Genomic DNA, 18,103 nt, shown 5'->3' on the forward strand with positions numbered 1-18,103 from the left:
GAAGCTCCAGTCGCTGGTTCATCAGTATTCCTGGCTACCACTACACAATGAAGACAAAAGAACACTCTGAGGAAAGGTCACTGAAAAGTCTAAGTCAGAGGATGGAGACAGAAACATCTCCAAGTCTCTGAACATCCCCCAGAGTTCAGTTAAATCCATCATGAAGAACTGAAGGAATATGTCACACGTGTAAATCTGCCTAGATCAGACCGTCCTCACACACTGAGTGGGCGTGCAAGAAGGAGACTAGTGAGAGAGGACACCAAGACACCTATGACTACTCTGAAGGAGCTCCAAGCTTCAGCAGCTGAGATGGAGAGACTCTGCAGACAACAACTGTTGGCCGGGTTCTTCACCAGTCAGAGCTTTATGGGAGAGTGGCAAAGAGAAAGACACTGTTGAAGAAAACTCAGATTCAATCTGGACTAGAGTTCACCAGAAGGACTGTGGGAGACTCCATGGTCAAGAGGAAGAAAGGTCTTTGGTCTGATGAGACCAGAATGGAGCTTTGAGACCATCAGACAAGACGCCAAACACTGACATCACCACAAACACACCATCCCCACTGTGGAGCACGCTGGTGGCAGCATCATGCTGTGGGGATGCTTCTCAGCAGCATCATGCTGTGGGGATGCTTCTCAGCAGCATCGTGCTGTGGGGATGCTTCTCAGCAGCATCATGCTGTGGGGATGCTTCTCAGCAGCATCGTGCTGTGGGGATGCTTCTCAGCAGCATCGTGCTGTGGGGATGCTTCTCAGCAGCATCGTGCTGTGGGGATGCTTCTCAGCAGCATCATGCTGTGGGGATGCTTCTCAGCAGTTGGCCCTGGAAAGCTTGTAAAGGTATAGGGGAGAATGAATGCACTAAAATATAGGAAAATCCTGGAGGTCAATCTTCTTCAGTCTGACAGAGAACTACGGCTTAGAGAAGATTTATTCTCCAGTCAGACAATGAGCCGAAGCATCCAGAGAAAGCTCCACAGAAATGGTTTAAAGACAACAAGGAGAATGTTCTGGAGTGGCCGAGTCAAAGCCCAGACCTCAGTCCAGTAGAGGATTAGTATCTGGTCTTTACAGGTCTGTTCAGTCCTGATCCCTGATCAACCTGACAGAGCTTGAGCAGTTTATCATAGAAGAATGGAGTAAAATTCCAGAGTCCAGATGTTTGATCCTGACTCAGACCTATCCACACAGACCAGGAAGTACAGCAGCCAGCGTCAGGATCATCCTGATGATTACAAGGCTGATAGTTCTAACCAGTCCTGCAGTCTGAGTCTGCTGCTGACAGCAGGCTGTCACCTACACACACTACTGTCACACACACTACTGTCACACACACTACACACACACTACATAAAATCACCTTAATTTAGACAAACATATTTTACTAACTTTTTCAAGAGAATAAATACAAAACCCTTGCAGGCACAATGCAGCAACTATTCAGTCAAAAGGACAACTGAAAAATGCTTAAATTTACCTGCTTTCAGAAACACAATCTTTAACAGATTGAAATGATCAGGACTCTCAACAGGCTAAATAGTGCAAAAAGTCAAATAAACAAAAAGCCACATATCTCAAAACACTGCCTGGATCACGTAATGTGAAGTAAAGAAAGATACATTTAAAGTCAAGTAAATAAGTTCCTAAATTGAAAATACCTGGCAACTTGACTTATTGTCTTGTGCATGGGCAACAAACTCAGTATTTACCATTTCTTAGATTTATAAAATAAGTAATGGGTCTGTTGCTTAGTATGTAAAATAAAATTTGCCCATTTTCTTGTTAAATAATAACATTAATATGGTCTAACAGACCTTGAAACAGAAAAACAGCACAAGTGAAATTAAAGTGCATTTGCTTTTGACAAGGAAAAAATGTTGAACAGCAGTGCATAGGCTAAATGCCTATGACTTGTTAGTAAGCATTGTGGGAAGATTCTTTTTAATAAAGAGGAGCATCTCTGCTTTTTCAGTCATGAGTCTATTCCTGTGTTCATCCACAATGTTGGATGCAGCACTGAATAAGCGCTCACTCTCCACACTTGTGCAGGGTGCAGACAAGTAGGCTCTTGCTACTCTAGCAAGGTCCGGAAAGCGTTCCTTATTAGTTTTCCAGTACTCCAGTGGTGATGCACTCCGAGAGAAGGGTGGCTCTGAGAGGTAGATGATCATCTCTGATGGTGCTGCACTGTCAGCATGAGCCTGCTGCAGGGTTTCTTCCGCTAGGATTTCACCAAACATTGAAGACAAGGATCCAGGTCGTGGCACTTTCTCTGCTGGCTGGCCTGTGTTGTTGGCTTCAGGTTCTTGGTTTGAGTCCCTCTGGGTGGCCTCTGTCATCAGACCAAGAAGCAGTCCATGTGTTTTGGTCTTGAGTCCTTCAGAATAAAATCTGTCTTTGTACCTTGAATGGGGGAAATTACATTAATTTCACATGAAACTCATTGTTTCAGGGTGCTTGATAATTAGGCCATTAACTATGAATATGTAAATGCTTTTTCTCCATTATTATTTTGCTGATCATTTTCTCACCTTGGGTCTGTGATGGTTGCCAAGCTGTAAGGGGCTCCTTTTCAATGTCAGCAAATCTTTTGGTGACAGCTTCCAGCAATGTGGCCTTAGTTGTCTTTACACCATGATCTGCTGCCGTATCTTTGGCAAGGAGACGCTTTAAAGCCATCACAGAGGGTATTACATCAGCGGCAGATGCAGTTGATGAGCATATTTCCTTGGTCAGTTCTTCAAAAGGTTCCAGGAGGGTAGTTATGTTTTCAGTCAATTCCCACTGGGAAGATGTAAAGGTAGCAGGTAGATCAAAGTCAGCTGCATAAACTCCCAATGCCCGTTTTTGCTCAAGGAGACTGTTGAGCATATAATAGGAGCTGTTCCACCTAGTGCTGACATCTTGTTGAAGTCTTTTGGTGGGCTGGCCGAGTTGTTTCTGTACGCTCTGAAGTCTTGCATATGCTAAGGGAGAATGCCTGAAAAACCCCACAATGCGTCTCCCTGTGGAAATAATGTCACTTATACTGCGCTGTGACAGCACTGCATCATGGATGACCAGCTGCAGGGTGTGCGCCATACACCCCAAACTTGGTAACCCAGCATCTGTCATAGCTTTCACCATGTTTCGGGCATTATCTCTCAGCATAAAGTGTACCTTGTCTTTTGGAATATGCCACGTTTGGAGCATTTTCATAAATGCAGCTGCTAAAGCTACGGCAGTGTGGGAGCCAGAAAACTCCTGGGCATGCTGAACAGCTTTGTGAAGTTGAAAATCTGAATCAATCCAGTGAGCCGTTAAACTCAACATCGACACAGGACTGACGTTCGAGCTCCAGATATCACTCGTGAAACTTACAGAGGATGAGATGCCTTCTTTGAGAACACTTTCGATGTGAGAGTACACTGTCTGGTGGAGCTCTGGCAGGGCTACATCAGTGAAATATTTCCGTCCAGGTAGCACGTAGCGGGGCTCCAGGTGAGAGAGCAGTCGGCGGAACCCGGTGTCTTCCACCACTGAGAAAGGCTGGTCATCTAGTCCGATGAATTCAATTATTTTTCGGGTTATTTGCTTAGCCTTCTGACTGGGTGAGTGTTGCCCAGCGTGGGCTGCGTTAGCTGCCGTTTGACTGTTGGTGCTCCTGCTGCCTTTTTTTCATTCTCTGCTGTGAGCCTCGAAAACTCACCATACTCCGCCAAGTGTTTGTTCTTCAAATGTCGTATTAAATTCGTCGTGTTGAAGCTTTTTAACGTGCTTCCCCCTCGAGGTATTTTTTCGTGGCATGTGTCGCAGGATGCAAACTTTACATCACTCTCACAAATCGCATAAAAGTTCCACACGGCAGACATGTTTGTTTGGGTTTGCCGCCGCGCGCCTGCGCAGTGTGAAGGAAAGGGGGTGGGGAACACTACACTGCACACAGGGTCTCCACAGGCTGCAGGCTGTAAAGTATGAACCACAGGTGATCGGTTTTTGTGATCGGCAATGAAAGGCATTGATCAACATATGCCCATCATGTACTTTTCCACGGAAATCAGCCGATAATGATCGGTGGCCGATCGATCGGAGCACCACTATTTATAATGCCGTTAGTGAGTTTTTAATGTTGATATCGATGGTGAATTCTCTTCTGTGCTGAGGTTTATCTAACCGTGTACACTCTGATGTTAAAATGTGAAGTTAAAGTCTGTGTTTGGACGACTGCCGCGTGCTAATATAAGCAGGCAGAGCAGCTAGCATGATGTAGCTATGAAGTGTTTGCGCTGAGTGTCTGATTTTCTTCTCTGCAGATATCAACGAATGCCAGGATGAGTCTGTTTGTGTTGGCGGACAGTGTCTGAACACAGACGGCTCGTATTTATGCTTCTGTACTCATCCCATGGTGCTGGACCCAAACACCAACCGCTGCGTCTTCGTCCCTGAGGTGGCAGGTAACCCAGACTCTTTAAAGTCCAGAGCAGGAAGTTCAGCCTCCATGAAAATTCTCAAAAGACAGCCCTCCCCTCTCAAATCACCAAAAATTACAGATATGTGCCCCAAATTTCCATGAAAGTGCATGAAAACTTCCAAATACATTTCCTGAAACATCCAAACAAATTCCCATAAAATGCGAAGATTAAGTCAAGGCAAATTTCCCCAAAACTTTCAATGAAACGCTCCAAAATAAACAAACTCATTCCCAAAGTTCCATGAAAAGAAAATTCCTAACAACCAAGTTTCTCAAAGGTCAACGGACATTCCAGAAGTTCCCTCAGAAATGTAAAAGCAGCGATGATGACTGTGTTTTAGGAATGTCCTCAGATTTACATGCAGGGTTCATGAGAACCCACGTCCCTGACATGTTTGTAGCTTTCTGTGGTTTTCTTGGCTGACTGTTCCTGACTGACTCCTGTCATTCAGTGGAGATAACCTTCAGATCAACTGTGATCATGTTTTCATCAGCAGTCATAGCTCTGTCCCTTAGAACTGATGCGAGGCAGCATGACTTGTAGTTTCCCGCTGCTTTGGGAACGGCGCTCCAGATTGATATCCAGTCATGCAAAGACCTGGTCCTGTCTTTTTCAAAGACCTGTAAATCAGGTACTCATCCATACTGCTGTCAGGTCTCAGGGATCAGCTGTACTCTGAGCTGCCTGAACTCTTCACACTATTTCTAAGGCTGAGCCCAGACACCGTCAGGATGTCATTACCCAGAGCTCAGACCATGGAGAGGTTGGGAAGTAGATCAGTATTCCCCTTCTGGCTTGGTTTCCTCTTAACTGCCCCCCAAAAGAAAAAAAAGATGGTGGCGTGTAAGTGTTGTAGAGTTCAGACTCTCAGTAAGTGGAGGGTAATCTTTACATCCTGAGCAAACTCTTGGTGAAAAAGGTTAAAAGTAAAGGCATAAACCCTTGAGGATTAAAGGCGTGACTGTTTCTCGGCAGAGCAACATGAAGCGGAGCAGGTCGACTACCAGGGTATCTGCTGGCAGACGGTGACAGACACCATGACCTGCACCCGGCCGCTGGGTCCCAACAGGAAGACCACGTATACAGAGTGCTGCTGTCTGTATGGAGAGGCCTGGGGCATGGACTGTGCTCTGTGCCCGCCCAGTAACACAGGTAAACACCTCACAACAGCACGCCGCCCATGTGTACATGTGAACGCCATAAACAGGGAGTAGGTTTTTTTAAAGCCTTAACGTGCTCCTGTGGTCACCAGGTTTCACACACATGACCCTTGTTGGTAGGTCTTACAGGCTACATGATTTTGATGAATGGACCTGGCCCGATGGCTCTGTGGAACAGGGTTACATTCATCAACTATACCTGGGACTAAAAACGGTGGTCCACAGCCTTTTTTCGTGAGAAAGATGAGACTAAGACTGGCTAAATAGACCTCTGAAGACTAAAACTAGTCTGAAATGTCATGTAGTTTCCACCAGACATTCTAAATCCATGATATTTCTCCACTGTGGGTAAATCTGTAAAAACAATGCATTTGTACCTTCCTGCCTCTGAGCAGCAGAAGGACCCAGGTTTAGCAGGCTGCACAGAAGACACTATCATGATGTGATACCAGATTCAGGAGACAAAATCCACTGCTCAGAGAAATAAAGGAACACATTATCACCACAATGTACCTCCAAGTCAGCCACACGTCCTGGATCAGCCTGTCCCGTTAGGAAGCAGCAGTGAGTGTGAATCAGTTTCACCTGCTGGTGTGTACCCTGCTTTCCATATTATTAAGCAAATGACATTTTTCTCTTATTTTCCTAAATATTAATGCAAATGAAAGTCATAATAGTTTTCCAGTCATCAGCCGTTAGAGCATAATTCAGATGTTTTTGAACAAACTTCATAATGATAACCATTATTTTTTTAAAAATAAAAACCCCAAATGTACTGTTCCACATTATTATGCAAAACAGAGATTTAACAGATTTTCTAGGTCATAAAGAAGTGAAAATGTTCATGTGTTGAATCTGCATCATTAGGAGGTCATATTCACTGAAATCAAAGCTATTTCAATCAAAAACATCTGAACAGGACAAGTTCATGTTAACATAGGAGCCCTTCTCTGATATCTCCTTCACTATTCTTCATCCATTGAACTTGTGAGTTTTTGGAGAGTTTCTGCTTGAATTTCTCTGCAGGATGTCAGAATATCCTCCCAGAGCTGCTGTTCTGATGTGAACTGCCTCCCACCCTCATAGATCTTTAGCTTGAGGATGCTCCAAAGGTTCTCAACAGGGTTAAAGGTCAGGGGAGGATGGGGGCCACACCATGAGTTTCTCTCCTTCTATGCCCATAGCAGCCAATGACACAGAGGGATTCTCTGCAGCGTGAGATGGAGCATTGAAGATCATTTTGCTACAGAGGGCACGGTTCTTCTTTTTGTACCATGGAGGAAAGTGGTCAGTCAGAAACTGTAGATACTTTGCCGAGGTCATTTTCACACCTTCAGGGACCCTAAAGGGGCCTACCAGCTCTCTCCTCATGAATCCAGCCCAGAACATGACTCCGCCCCCTCCTTGCTGATGTCACAGCCTTGTTGGGACATGGTGGCCATCCACCAACCATCCACTACTCCTCCATCTGGACCATCCAGGGTTGCACGGCACTCATCAGTCAACCAGACTGTTTGAAAATGAGTCTTCATGTATTTCTGGGCCCACTGCAACCGTTTCTGCTTGTGAGCATTGGTTAGGGGGGGCTGAATAGTAGGTTTATACACGACTGCAAGCCTCTGGAGGATCCTCCAGGTTGGTGGGACTCCAGAGGCACCAGCAGCTTCAGATACCTGTTTGCTGCTTTGTAATGACATTTTAGCAGCTGCTCTCTTAATCTGATGAATTAGTCTGCACTGTAAATTCTAACAAGTTAAGTATACTTAAAAGAATTTAGGAAACTGATTACCTTGGGAAAAGTGAGTAAAAGAACTTAATTGTGTCAAGTAGAGTGAAATGATTATATCTGTGTAAGCTGTACTTCTTTTAAAGTTGTGAGCACTGGACGTATCTCAGTATAGTTAACTTCAAATCAAGCTATTACAACTAAAATTCCTCTGTGTAGAGTAGAGTCTATTAGTTCATGTTTTTAGTGAGAAATGTTTTTTGAATTGTGACACCATGAGTGAGGGGGTCAATGTTGCAGACCACCCTATCTGTATGTGAGTGTACCTGTGGTTCAGAATAAATAAGAGCTGCTCACGCCTCCTGTGTGAGAGCTTGTCAAAGTCGTTCAACCTGTCTGGGAGCCGGTCCTCATGACTGCTCGCCACAACCAGAAAAGCACTCAGAAAATGCAGACATCCACCACTAGCCCACTCCCAATAGTGAGTAGTCCTTTATAAACATTACTGGATCCAGACGGTGATCCAGACCAGCCAATTACTCCCACCCTGGTGGAGTGGAGACACGATGAGGCAAAGCATTGGCTTTGTGTGGAAGTCATGATGGAAGCATTGCCTGCTGGTGCCAACAGATGCACTGACAGTCTCACCCATGGTTTCTTGAAAATTTTGAAATAGCCCCTCCCCTTAAAGTACTTAACATACTAAGTTATCTCAGTTTAACATGAGCATTGCATCTTTCAGCTGAATAGTACAAACAACTAATTTGATTTATAAATATCAACGTTTTTTTGACAAAACATAAAAGAATAAGTAATGATTGCTAAAACGTTTAAGTAGAAACAAAATCCGGGTTTACAGTGTAGTCTGTACTAAATCTTGAGCACTAATAACTTCCTTACCTAAGTACTCTACACAAAGGAATTTTAGTTATTTGAACTGAAGTGCAATTGTTCTTTATTTAAAAAGCCGTGTTAAAAGTTCACTACTCTCAGTTGAAACAATTAATAAAGAAATACTTGTTACCTTCTAAACAACTTACATTGTGGTCTGTCGTCAAAAATAAAAGCTTCCTCTGAGGTAAAAATACAAACTGCTTGTGTTGCCAAAACACGGGTAAACTTCACGTTGGCTTCTGTGCAAGCTCAAACACATGTATCTTCTTCTTTCCAGTTTTCAAACAAGTGCAGTTCTTCTTCTTCTTTATCCCCCAGTCCTAACTCCATGTAGTTACTGCCACCTACTGGCCTGTGGGTGTTAGGCAGCAGGTATGAAACCCATCTTTGGCTTTACTTTCTTTTTAGTTGGCATCACTCAAAACAGGAGTATGGATGATTTTTCTACCCTGTAATTCAATGGTACTCAATATAACTTAGACCAGTATATCAGTAGACAGACCAGTACACCAGGAGACAGACCAGTACACCAGGAGACAGACCAGTACACCAGGAGACGTGGAGGGGGTTTAGGAGGACAACAGCCCAGCAGCAGGACTTCTTTCTGCTTCTTTGTGAAGGAGGACCAGGACGAGTCCAGGAACAGGACTTCTTTCTGCTTCTTTGTGAAGGAGGACCAGGACGAGTCCAGGAACAGGACTTCTTTCTGCTTCTTTGTGAAGGAGGACCAGGATGAGTCCAGGAGCAGGACTGCCAGAACCCTTAAAATGACCTCCAGCAGCTCACTAGTTGCACGTTTCTGCTCAGACTGTCAGAACCAGACTCAGTGAGGGTGGGATTGATTGATTGATTGATTGATTGATAATACTTTATTGTCAAATGCAAGATCTGAAATTTGTTTTGCATTAAAACAGCAGCTCCGTCATACACAATTCAAGGGACGATATACACAGACATACATATAACATTCAATGAGGACAATTAACAAAAAACCGTCTACCCAATTACAACCTCATTGATTTTGTGTGATTTTGTGGATTAAGCTCCTCATTTAGCTTTAGGATGGACTGATGTATGAAGGACTGTTTGAACCTGACCCTATTAAAGCGTGGCACAGAGTACCGACGCCCTGATGGTAACAGTACATATTCTTTGTTTAGAACATGGCTGGGGTCAGAGATGATGTTCTTAGCCAATCGCATGGTGTTATTGTGATAGGCAGCTTCAAACAGTGCGTCCAGAGGTTGGCCCACAATCTTTGAACAGATTTTAATCAAGTGTCTTAGTCCAGATTTTGCAGTGACTGTGAGGCAGCTATACCATACGGCATTACAGTACTGCAGGATCTGGGTCTTGCATCCACAGTGGGGTCTGTGCTCACAGACCAGCACCGTGCAGCCTGACTGGCGTTTACCAGAGAACTCCAGAGTTGGCGCCTGTTGTCTTCACAGACGAGAGCACGCCGTGGAGAACGCTCTGCTGCCTGCAACATCCAGCATGACCGCTTTGGCTCAGTGATGGTCTGGGGAGGCCTGCACAGACCTCCATGTGCTAGCCAGAGGTACCCTGGCTGTCATGAGGTACCAGGAGGAGGTCCTCAGACCCATGGTGAGACCACATGCTGGTGCAGTGTGCCCTGGGTTCCTTCTGATGTGTGACAATGCCCAGAGTGAGCCAGCAGCTCCTGCATGATGAAGGCATTGATGCTGGGCTGGCCGGCTCGTTCCTCAGACCTGAACCCGATCCAGCACCTCTGGGACATCATGTGTGGTTCCATCCAGCACCACCACGTCCCACCACTGGACTTCATTTAAGACTAAGATGTTTTTGTCACCTAGAACTATAAAGGGTCAAAATGACTAGAGTGGACCTCCATCCAAACAGCCTGATCTAAGAAGACCCCAGATCAGGACTTTCAACTACAAGTTCAGCTGGGCCAGAATTTAAGGTTAAGAAATGTAGCGGGCAACACGTGTCCGGCACCCAGTAAGCAGCTGGTAATGGCATTTCTAAACAATACAGATCAGTCTCACTTTTAAACTTTTAAATTTGGCAGCATGTCAAAAACACATGAAAAAGTGCATAAAACACACCAGCAGAGCTGTTTGGACAGAACCGCAGGAAGTAGACGTGTTTGAAAATAAAATCAATCATTTGGGCCACATCTTACCCAGGCATATATGAAAGTGTGTAAAAACTAAATTAGCACATGTAGCTACAGCTGAACAGGAATGTTTAAACTTCTGTCAGCATCACTAGCAACGCAGTGCATTATGGGTAGACTGTTGTTAGGCTATGCGGAGTGTTGCATTTACAGCCTGAAGTATTGCATATTTATAAAAACTTGTGAAACAGGTTGCCCTCTGCATCTTTGGCATGCTCACAGGCTGGGCCAGCTGGGGGTTGGTTCTGGGCCGCATGTGGGCCCCGGGCCGCTGATTGAACAGGCCTGACTTAGATGGAAACTTGTCCCGACTTTTTTGTTCCTCAGAGGATGAGGCCATCGTCAGGGCTAGAGCATGAAAACACTTGAATCTATAATTTAAAGGTTGTCGGTCCACAGTCTCAGCCTGAACACACCTCCATGTTAGTTCCTCTTCATGGCGCCCCCTGCTGAGAACAGGAAACGGACAATGTTTCCATTCAGCACATGAGGCTCAGGCGTGGACAGAAGGCCTGACTCACTGTCGTATTTCTGTCCTTGGCGGTTTTACTGAGGTATGTCTGAGTGGCGATGCCCGCCATCACACAGGAAGTAGCTGTAACTGTCATTAGAAACGTCTGATTTTATTCAGATCTCCTAGCTCTCTGTGTGACCATGTGTGACACTGAAGGTTAACTTCAGCACAGGCTATAGCGCCCCCTACTGTGAAACATGTCAGTGAATTTTACAGCATAAAACTCTGTCTGATCAATTATCAGCATCTTTACTGGCCGTGATTTAATTTCCACATTTGTTGACCTTCATAACTGGTGTTTTTATTTGCTCTGCCTTTTCTCTCTCCAGCGTGGCTTCCTTCACCCTCGTTGTCATGGTGATTGTTGGCGCAGACCTCTGCAGCTCCTGATGTTGTGTTTCCACTGATTTATGGCTTTTGTCTCCGTCTGTCTTTCCCAGAGGACTATGCGTCCATGTGTAACCTTCCTCTGGGTGATGGGCGGCGGCCGTACGGTCGAGACGCCCTTGTTGCCGGGCCGGTCCATGAGTATGAAGTGAATCCAGACTATTCACCATCATCTGAGCAGCAGCCTGCTCTGCCTTTTTATGAGAGTGAGGAGCGTAAGTATTTCTGATTTAAACACCCTTTATATCAGGATAACATAGACGTTTCCACAGCAGGCTGGAATATTTCCTTTTCTTTTTCTAAAGAACACATGGCTCCGCTGTACGTGTAGAGCAACACACTCACACTGTATGCTAAGTAAATGAACTTGCCCTTTTTCATGCAGGGGGAACACCTTCAATATCAGTGCATTCACAGTTAAATCAGTGTTTAACAGGACAGTGTGTGTTTTATCTTGTGCTCTAAAAGAGAACACACTCTTCATGTGCTTGTTGATTCCTGCTTGTCTTTCCTGAATCGGTCATTTCCAGAGATTTTATTCACAAGATTAGAAAAAAGGACACAGAAATGATTTCTATCTTAGCGACAGAAGGACTCAGGCCTGTTGGTTTGCATATGTGTAGTGTGTTATACTGATGACCCCGCCTCTCTTTTCCCAGCTTAACATCAACACAACACTGCCCTCTTGTGGTGATAAAGCTAAAAACATGTTAGACTATGAACCTTAAAAAACACAATACAGGCTGGGTAGAACCCCAGCGGCTGACTCTGCTCAGAGGAAAACCTTCAGAGGAGTGATGGCTGAAAGAGGCAGACATGAAAGATGTCAGTGCATGGATTTAGGCTTGGTTAAATCATCAGACAGTAAGAGCCAGCAGTTTCATCACTTCTTCTCCCTTTGGCTACTAAAGTGCATAAACCCAGGTTATCAGAGCTTCCACTGAGGCGGGGGGAGCCTTGCTTAAACTCTGATGTTTGGTTGGTTTTCATTGTCAAAACATGCTTTGAACAAATATTTAACCAGGAAGGCCCGTCTGAGGTCCTGCCAGACACCGAGCAGTCACATACACCACTGCCAGTGTCAGCTCACTTAGATAATCTGATGATTCGCTGACAAGTTCTGCAGATTTTTGAGAATCTTTTTTAAATTTCTGCACAGATTTCATTGTCCCAGATAGACACTGATGTCCTTGTTCAATCCATCCATCCATTTTCTACACCGCTTATCCCATAAGGGGTCGCGGGGGGGGCTGGAGCCTGTCCCAGCTGTCATTGGGTGGGAGGCGGGGTACACCCTGGACCGGTCGTCAGTCAATCACAGGGCTGACATGTAGAGACAGACAACCAAACACGCCCACACTCAAACCTACGGCCAATTTAGAGTCACCAGTTAACCTAATCAGCATGTTTTTGGTGGTGGGAGGAAGCCGGAGTACCTGGACAGAACCCACATGTGCACAGGGAGAACATGCAAACTCCGCTCAGAAAGGCCCTGGCCAGGGAGCGAACCAGCGAACCCTCTTGCTATGAGGCAGCAGCGCTAACCCCTGCACCACAGTGCAGCCCGTCCTTGTTCTATTTAAACAAAAATATACACAGGAAATATTTTCCTGTTGCAGACTCAGCCCTCCTCCACAGAGAAACATCACAAACTGCCGAATCCAACAATTATCATTATTTAGTTTCAGGACTGCCACCTCTCTGGAATATGCCTAAGCTCCCTGTGATCACACTTATGGGTTTATTATAATTAAGACTAGGGAAATAAAGTTTCAGATTGCATTAATCACATGCTGTTTGATCCTTTACACGCCCTAAAGTCGTGCTACCACACCAGGGCATCAGCTGTGCACTACTTACCTTTAAGTGCTGTCCAGATAGAGGGGGGGCACACCGCTGCTGCTTTAAAAATCTGATTTCCCTTTAAAAAAAACCCTCAGTTCAGTGGACAGGTCAAGGGAAAGCAAACCTTGTGGCATCAGAAATGATTTTACTGTGTTATTTGGGCATTTTTATTACTGTTTAATCCATAGCAAGGTCTTTTTATTGTGGCTAAGCTAATTATCATTAGCTAGAAGTCCAGAACCACCCTAACCTTTACTGGGTGACTTACTCAGAACCACTGAACCTAAACTGGTGAAAGAGTTAATGCTCAGACGTCTACGTCTCAGAACAGAAAAACACGCTAAGACGCTCTGGATAAAATCTGACTAAACGTTCAGCTGTAAGGGTTAAGGTACGGGTTAGGCTACCAACAGTTAGAAGTCCAGAAGTCTGAAGCAGAAACGCCACTTTAGCCACACACCTTTTTTAGCTAAATAGATAGGTATTAAGCCACCAAAGCTACATTAGCTATGTAGGCTACAAAGGTAACAAGCTACATACGTAAATACAGCTGAAGCAATCAGAGCTATGCTAGCTGTGTTAGCTTATACTCAGTTTGCTAATGCTAGACCTGTTTTAGAAGTAGTTATGCTAACGGTGGTTCACTTTTAGCTTGGTTAGCTTAAGCTACATTGGCTTTAGCTACATTAGCTTTAGCTAAAGCTAATGCAGCTACATTGGCTTACATAGCAATGTTGACTGCATAACTAGTGAAGCTACATTAGCTTTAGCGAAAGCTAGTGTAGCTACATTGGCTTACATAGCAATGTTGACTGCATAACTAGTGAAGCTACATTAGCTTTAGCTAAAGCTAGTGTAGCTACATTGGCTTACATAGCAATGTTGACTGCATAACTAGTGAAGCTACATTAGCTTTAGCTAAAGCTAATGTAGCAAAGTGAGCCACCGTATCTACTTGTAAAACAGGTCTACACATAAATGAATTCTGGGTTTGACCTTTGACCTCTGTTTATTTATGACATGGCTCTTGGACTGTATTGCTTTGAATGTGTTTATTTTGTGACTGTAGCTTCCAGACTTTGTAGGGTCAAAGGTGAATTAAAGAAAACATTGAAAACGCTGTATCAGCAAACTACATCCCTTCTGTTCTGACAGAATCTGCGTCTCACGGTAGAGATCTGCGAGGGGGGACGTCTGAGATCTGCTGTCTGCAGCCAGACCCTGTGGTAAATGCTGTCAGTGACTAGGGGTCGTTTGATATCAGAGTGTCATTTTGTACATGCACTCCTGCATATTTCTCCCTTTCTGAAACAGTAGACAGACTGAAGCAGTTTCCCAGCACTACAGCATGGGTTCAGACCCACTAGCAGAGAAATTAAGTCCCCATAAACATCTGATCCCGTCACAGTCCAGACTGTGATCCAGGTTTGTTTTTGTGCCACAGATCCGTACGGGGCGTTCGAGGGTCTGCGAGCAGAGGAGTGTGGGATACTGAACGGCTGCGAGAACGGCCGCTGTGTCCGGGTTCAGGAGGGTTACACCTGCGACTGCTTCGATGGATATACTCTGGATCTGTCACGCATGTCCTGCATTGGTAAGAGGGCGCTGAATGTCTGCTAAAATAATCAAACCCAGCAGTATTTTACTCAGGCGCTGTTTTGTCTCTCCACAGATGTGGACGAGTGCTCAGAGCTCAACACTCGGATGTCTCTGTGTAAAAATGCAAAGTGCATAAACACGCTGGGATCCTACCAGTGCGTGTGCCTGCCGGGCTTCGCTCCCTCTGAGAAACCCAACTACTGTGTGGAGGCAGCAGCACAGCCAACATCAAAGCAGTGAGAATGGATGGACACTAGGGGGCGACAACAGACACTAAAACCACACGCACAAGCTTGTATTACTATCCTTGTGAGGATGTCCACTGATCACGCCAGTCACTGCCACTCCTCAAAGGTGACCTTCCTGTTTCCATCAGTACCAGCTAAACCCCGAACCCGCTCACAGCTGATGATCAGAGGAGACGGAGAGGAACGCTCCAGATCTTAGGGGTTAGTAACCATTTCAGAGCAGGAACCTTTGTTTCAGACTCTACTCTGCCGTAATCTTGCCTCTGAACACAACACTTAATCTTATTCAACCACATAAACTACTGCCCTTCTGTTCTAGTATATCCTTTATCATCTTTGATGAGATTTGTCAATAAGCCCTCCGAAAAAAAACACATTTGACTCATAGTTACTTTAGGCCTGAGTGTACAGAAACACTATAATGTCCTTTATTGAGTAATCTGAGGTCATGATGAATACCAATCAAAGTTGACCTTTGTCTCAGAGTTCAAAGAAAGATCTGACCTCTATGCTCTATCAGAGCAGTGATTATCCAAACTCAGCATAAAGAAACCAACAGTCTCTCCAGCTGCTCCTACAGACAGGACATTTTAATAATCCTGCTCTACTTGCTGAGGAAAACCAATCAGAATCAAGTATTTTCATGTAATTGAGAATTATTCCCAAATATTACAAAAGCAGTGATTCCTGAACCTGCAGGTGGTTGTTGACTGGAAGGAGACTAAGGGTGTATTCACACCTGGCTCGTTTGGGGCAGTTGTTCTGAAACAGTGAGCGGCCCCCCCTGTCGTTTGGACACATGTGAACACAGCAATCGCACTCGGATGCGGGACAAAACAAGCGGGCCGAGATCGCCAAAATAGGGTGGTCTCAGCTCGCTTCCATTCGATCCCTGTAGCGGTTCCTTTGCAGTGAGAACACAATCCCCTCAGAAACTGGCACAGCTGACTCGTAACTGTAGTACACGCTGTAGCCGTGGGGGCAGTAATGCGCCCGGTTGCCAACCGATCAGTTAAAACAATAGAAGACGAAGGAGTAGAAGAATCAGCAACAGCAGAAGAAGAAGAGAAGGCGGAAAAACAACAGATCTATTGGAGCAAAATGAGTGGTGGCTCCCTGAGGCGGCACATCTTCGTTTTAACAAGAGCATCAGCACATTATTTTCCAGATGCAGTCTTGACTGTCAAAAAAAATGCATGTTTTGTTGATTTAGCGAACACTGGTCCATTAGCCTGATGAACGCTATAAAAACAAAACGGCCACACACGCTGCTGATGCTCCGTGGCTGTTGTTTTTGCCCGTGGACAGCAGGTAAGAACCTGCATGAATGAATGAAGATAAGGAAACCCCCCGCCTTACGAGTAAGATTTCTGACCAATGAGAGATGAATTGGAGCACAAGTGGCATTTGTTTACAACTTTGGACCACAAGAGACTTTTGCTGTGTGAACACAAGCGAACCAAGTGACAACTGAAACAAATGTATCGGTCTTGACCCTGAATCTGAACAAAGCAAACGAGCCACAGGTGTGAATACACCCTAAAGCTGAGATCAGACTGCATGATCAGATAAGACAATCACAGAGCATTTTCCTGACTGTCTGACTGTCTGACTGTCTGACCGTCTGACTGTCTGTCTGACTGTCTGACTGTCTGTCTGTCTGTCTGTCTGTCTGTCTGACTGTCTGTCTGACTATCTGTCTGTCTGTCTGTTTGACTGTCTGTCTGTCTGACTATCTGTCTGTCCGACTGTCTGCCTGTCTGACTATCTGACTGTCTGACTGTCCGACTGTGTGTCTGCCTGTCTGACTGTCTGTCTGACTGTCTGACTGTCTGTCTGACTGTCTGACTGTCCGACTGTCTGTCTGTCTTTCTGACTGTCTGCCTGTCTGTCCGTCTGACTGTCTCTGTCTGACTGTCTAACTGCCTGTCCGTCTGTCTGACTGTCTGACTGTCTGTTTGTCTGACTGTCTGCCTGTCTGACCATCTGACTGTCTGTCTGTCTGTCTGACTGTCTGTCTGTCTGACTATCTGTCTGTCTGACTGTCTGTCTGTCTGACTGTCTGTCTGACTATCTGTCTGTCTGACCGTCTGACTGTCTGTCTGATTATCTGTCTGTCTGACCGTCTGACTGTCTGTCTGTCTGTCTGACTGTCTGTCTGTCTGACTATCTGTCTGTCTGACTGTCTGCCTGTCTGACTGTCTGCCTGTCTGACTGTCTGTCTGACTGTCTGACTGTCCGACAGTCTGTCTGTCTTTCTGACTGTCTGTCTGCCTGTCTGTCCGTCTGACTGTCTCTGTCTGACTGTCTAACTGCCTGTCTGTCTGTCTGACTGTCTGCCTGTCTGACTGTCCGACTGTCTGACTGTCCAACTGTGTTTCTAACTGTCTGTCTGTCTGTCTGTCTTCCTGTCTGACTGTCTGACTGTCTGTCCGACTGTCTGACTGTCTATCTGTCTGACTGTCTGACTGTCCATCTGTCTGTCTGACTGTCTGCCTGTCCGACTGTCTGACTTTCTGCCTGTCTGACTGTCTGACTGTCTGACTGTCTGTCTGTCTGACTGTCTGACTGACTGTCTGTCTATCTGTCTGACTGTCTGAGTGACTGTCTGCCTGTCTGTCTGTCTGTCTGTCTTACTTTCTGTCTGTCTGTCTGTCTGACTGTCCGAATGTCTGACTGTCTGACTGCCTGTCTGTCTGACTGTCTGTCTGACTGTCTGACTGTCAGACTGTCTGACTGTCTGACTGTCTGTCTGTCTGACTGTCTGTCTGTCTGTCTTTCTGACTGTCCGACTGTCTGTCTTTCTGACTGTCTGACTGTCTGTCTTTCTGACTGTCTGACTGTCTGTCTGTCTGTCTTTCTGACTGTCTGACTGTCTGTCTTTCTGACTGTCTGACTGACTGTCTGTCTGTCTGTCCGTCTGTCTGTCTGTCTGACTGACTGTCTGTCTTACTGTCTGTCTGTCTGACTGTCCGTCTGTCTTTCTGTTTGTCTGTCTGACTGTCTGTGTGACTGTCTGACTGTCTGTCTGACTGTCTGTCTGCCTGTCTGACTGTCCAACTGTCTGACTGTCTGACTGTCTGACTGTCTGTCTGCCTGTCTGTCTGACTGTC

At 45.4% G+C, this 18,103-nt stretch overlaps 1 protein-coding gene across 1 annotated transcript in view; it reads left to right on the top strand.

Moving 5' to 3' along the window:
- Window positions 1-16,686, top strand: part of LOC121511318 (latent-transforming growth factor beta-binding protein 1-like) — a 75,329-nt gene extending 58,643 nt beyond the window's left edge. The window contains exons 17-21 of the mRNA XM_041789956.1: window positions 4,295-4,435; window positions 5,429-5,605; window positions 11,352-11,513; window positions 14,588-14,737; window positions 14,816-16,686. Of these exons, the coding sequence (XP_041645890.1) occupies window positions 4,295-4,435; window positions 5,429-5,605; window positions 11,352-11,513; window positions 14,588-14,737; window positions 14,816-14,982 (797 nt within the window). The 3' untranslated portion in view covers window positions 14,983-16,686. The remainder of the gene's footprint in view (window positions 1-4,294; window positions 4,436-5,428; window positions 5,606-11,351; window positions 11,514-14,587; window positions 14,738-14,815) is intronic.
- Window positions 16,687-18,103: the final 1,417 nt, after the last annotated feature.

The sequence above is a fragment of the Cheilinus undulatus genome, linkage group 1, assembly GCF_018320785.1.
Source record: "Cheilinus undulatus linkage group 1, ASM1832078v1, whole genome shotgun sequence".
In the NCBI taxonomy this organism is placed as follows: Eukaryota; Metazoa; Chordata; class Actinopteri; order Labriformes; family Labridae; genus Cheilinus; species Cheilinus undulatus.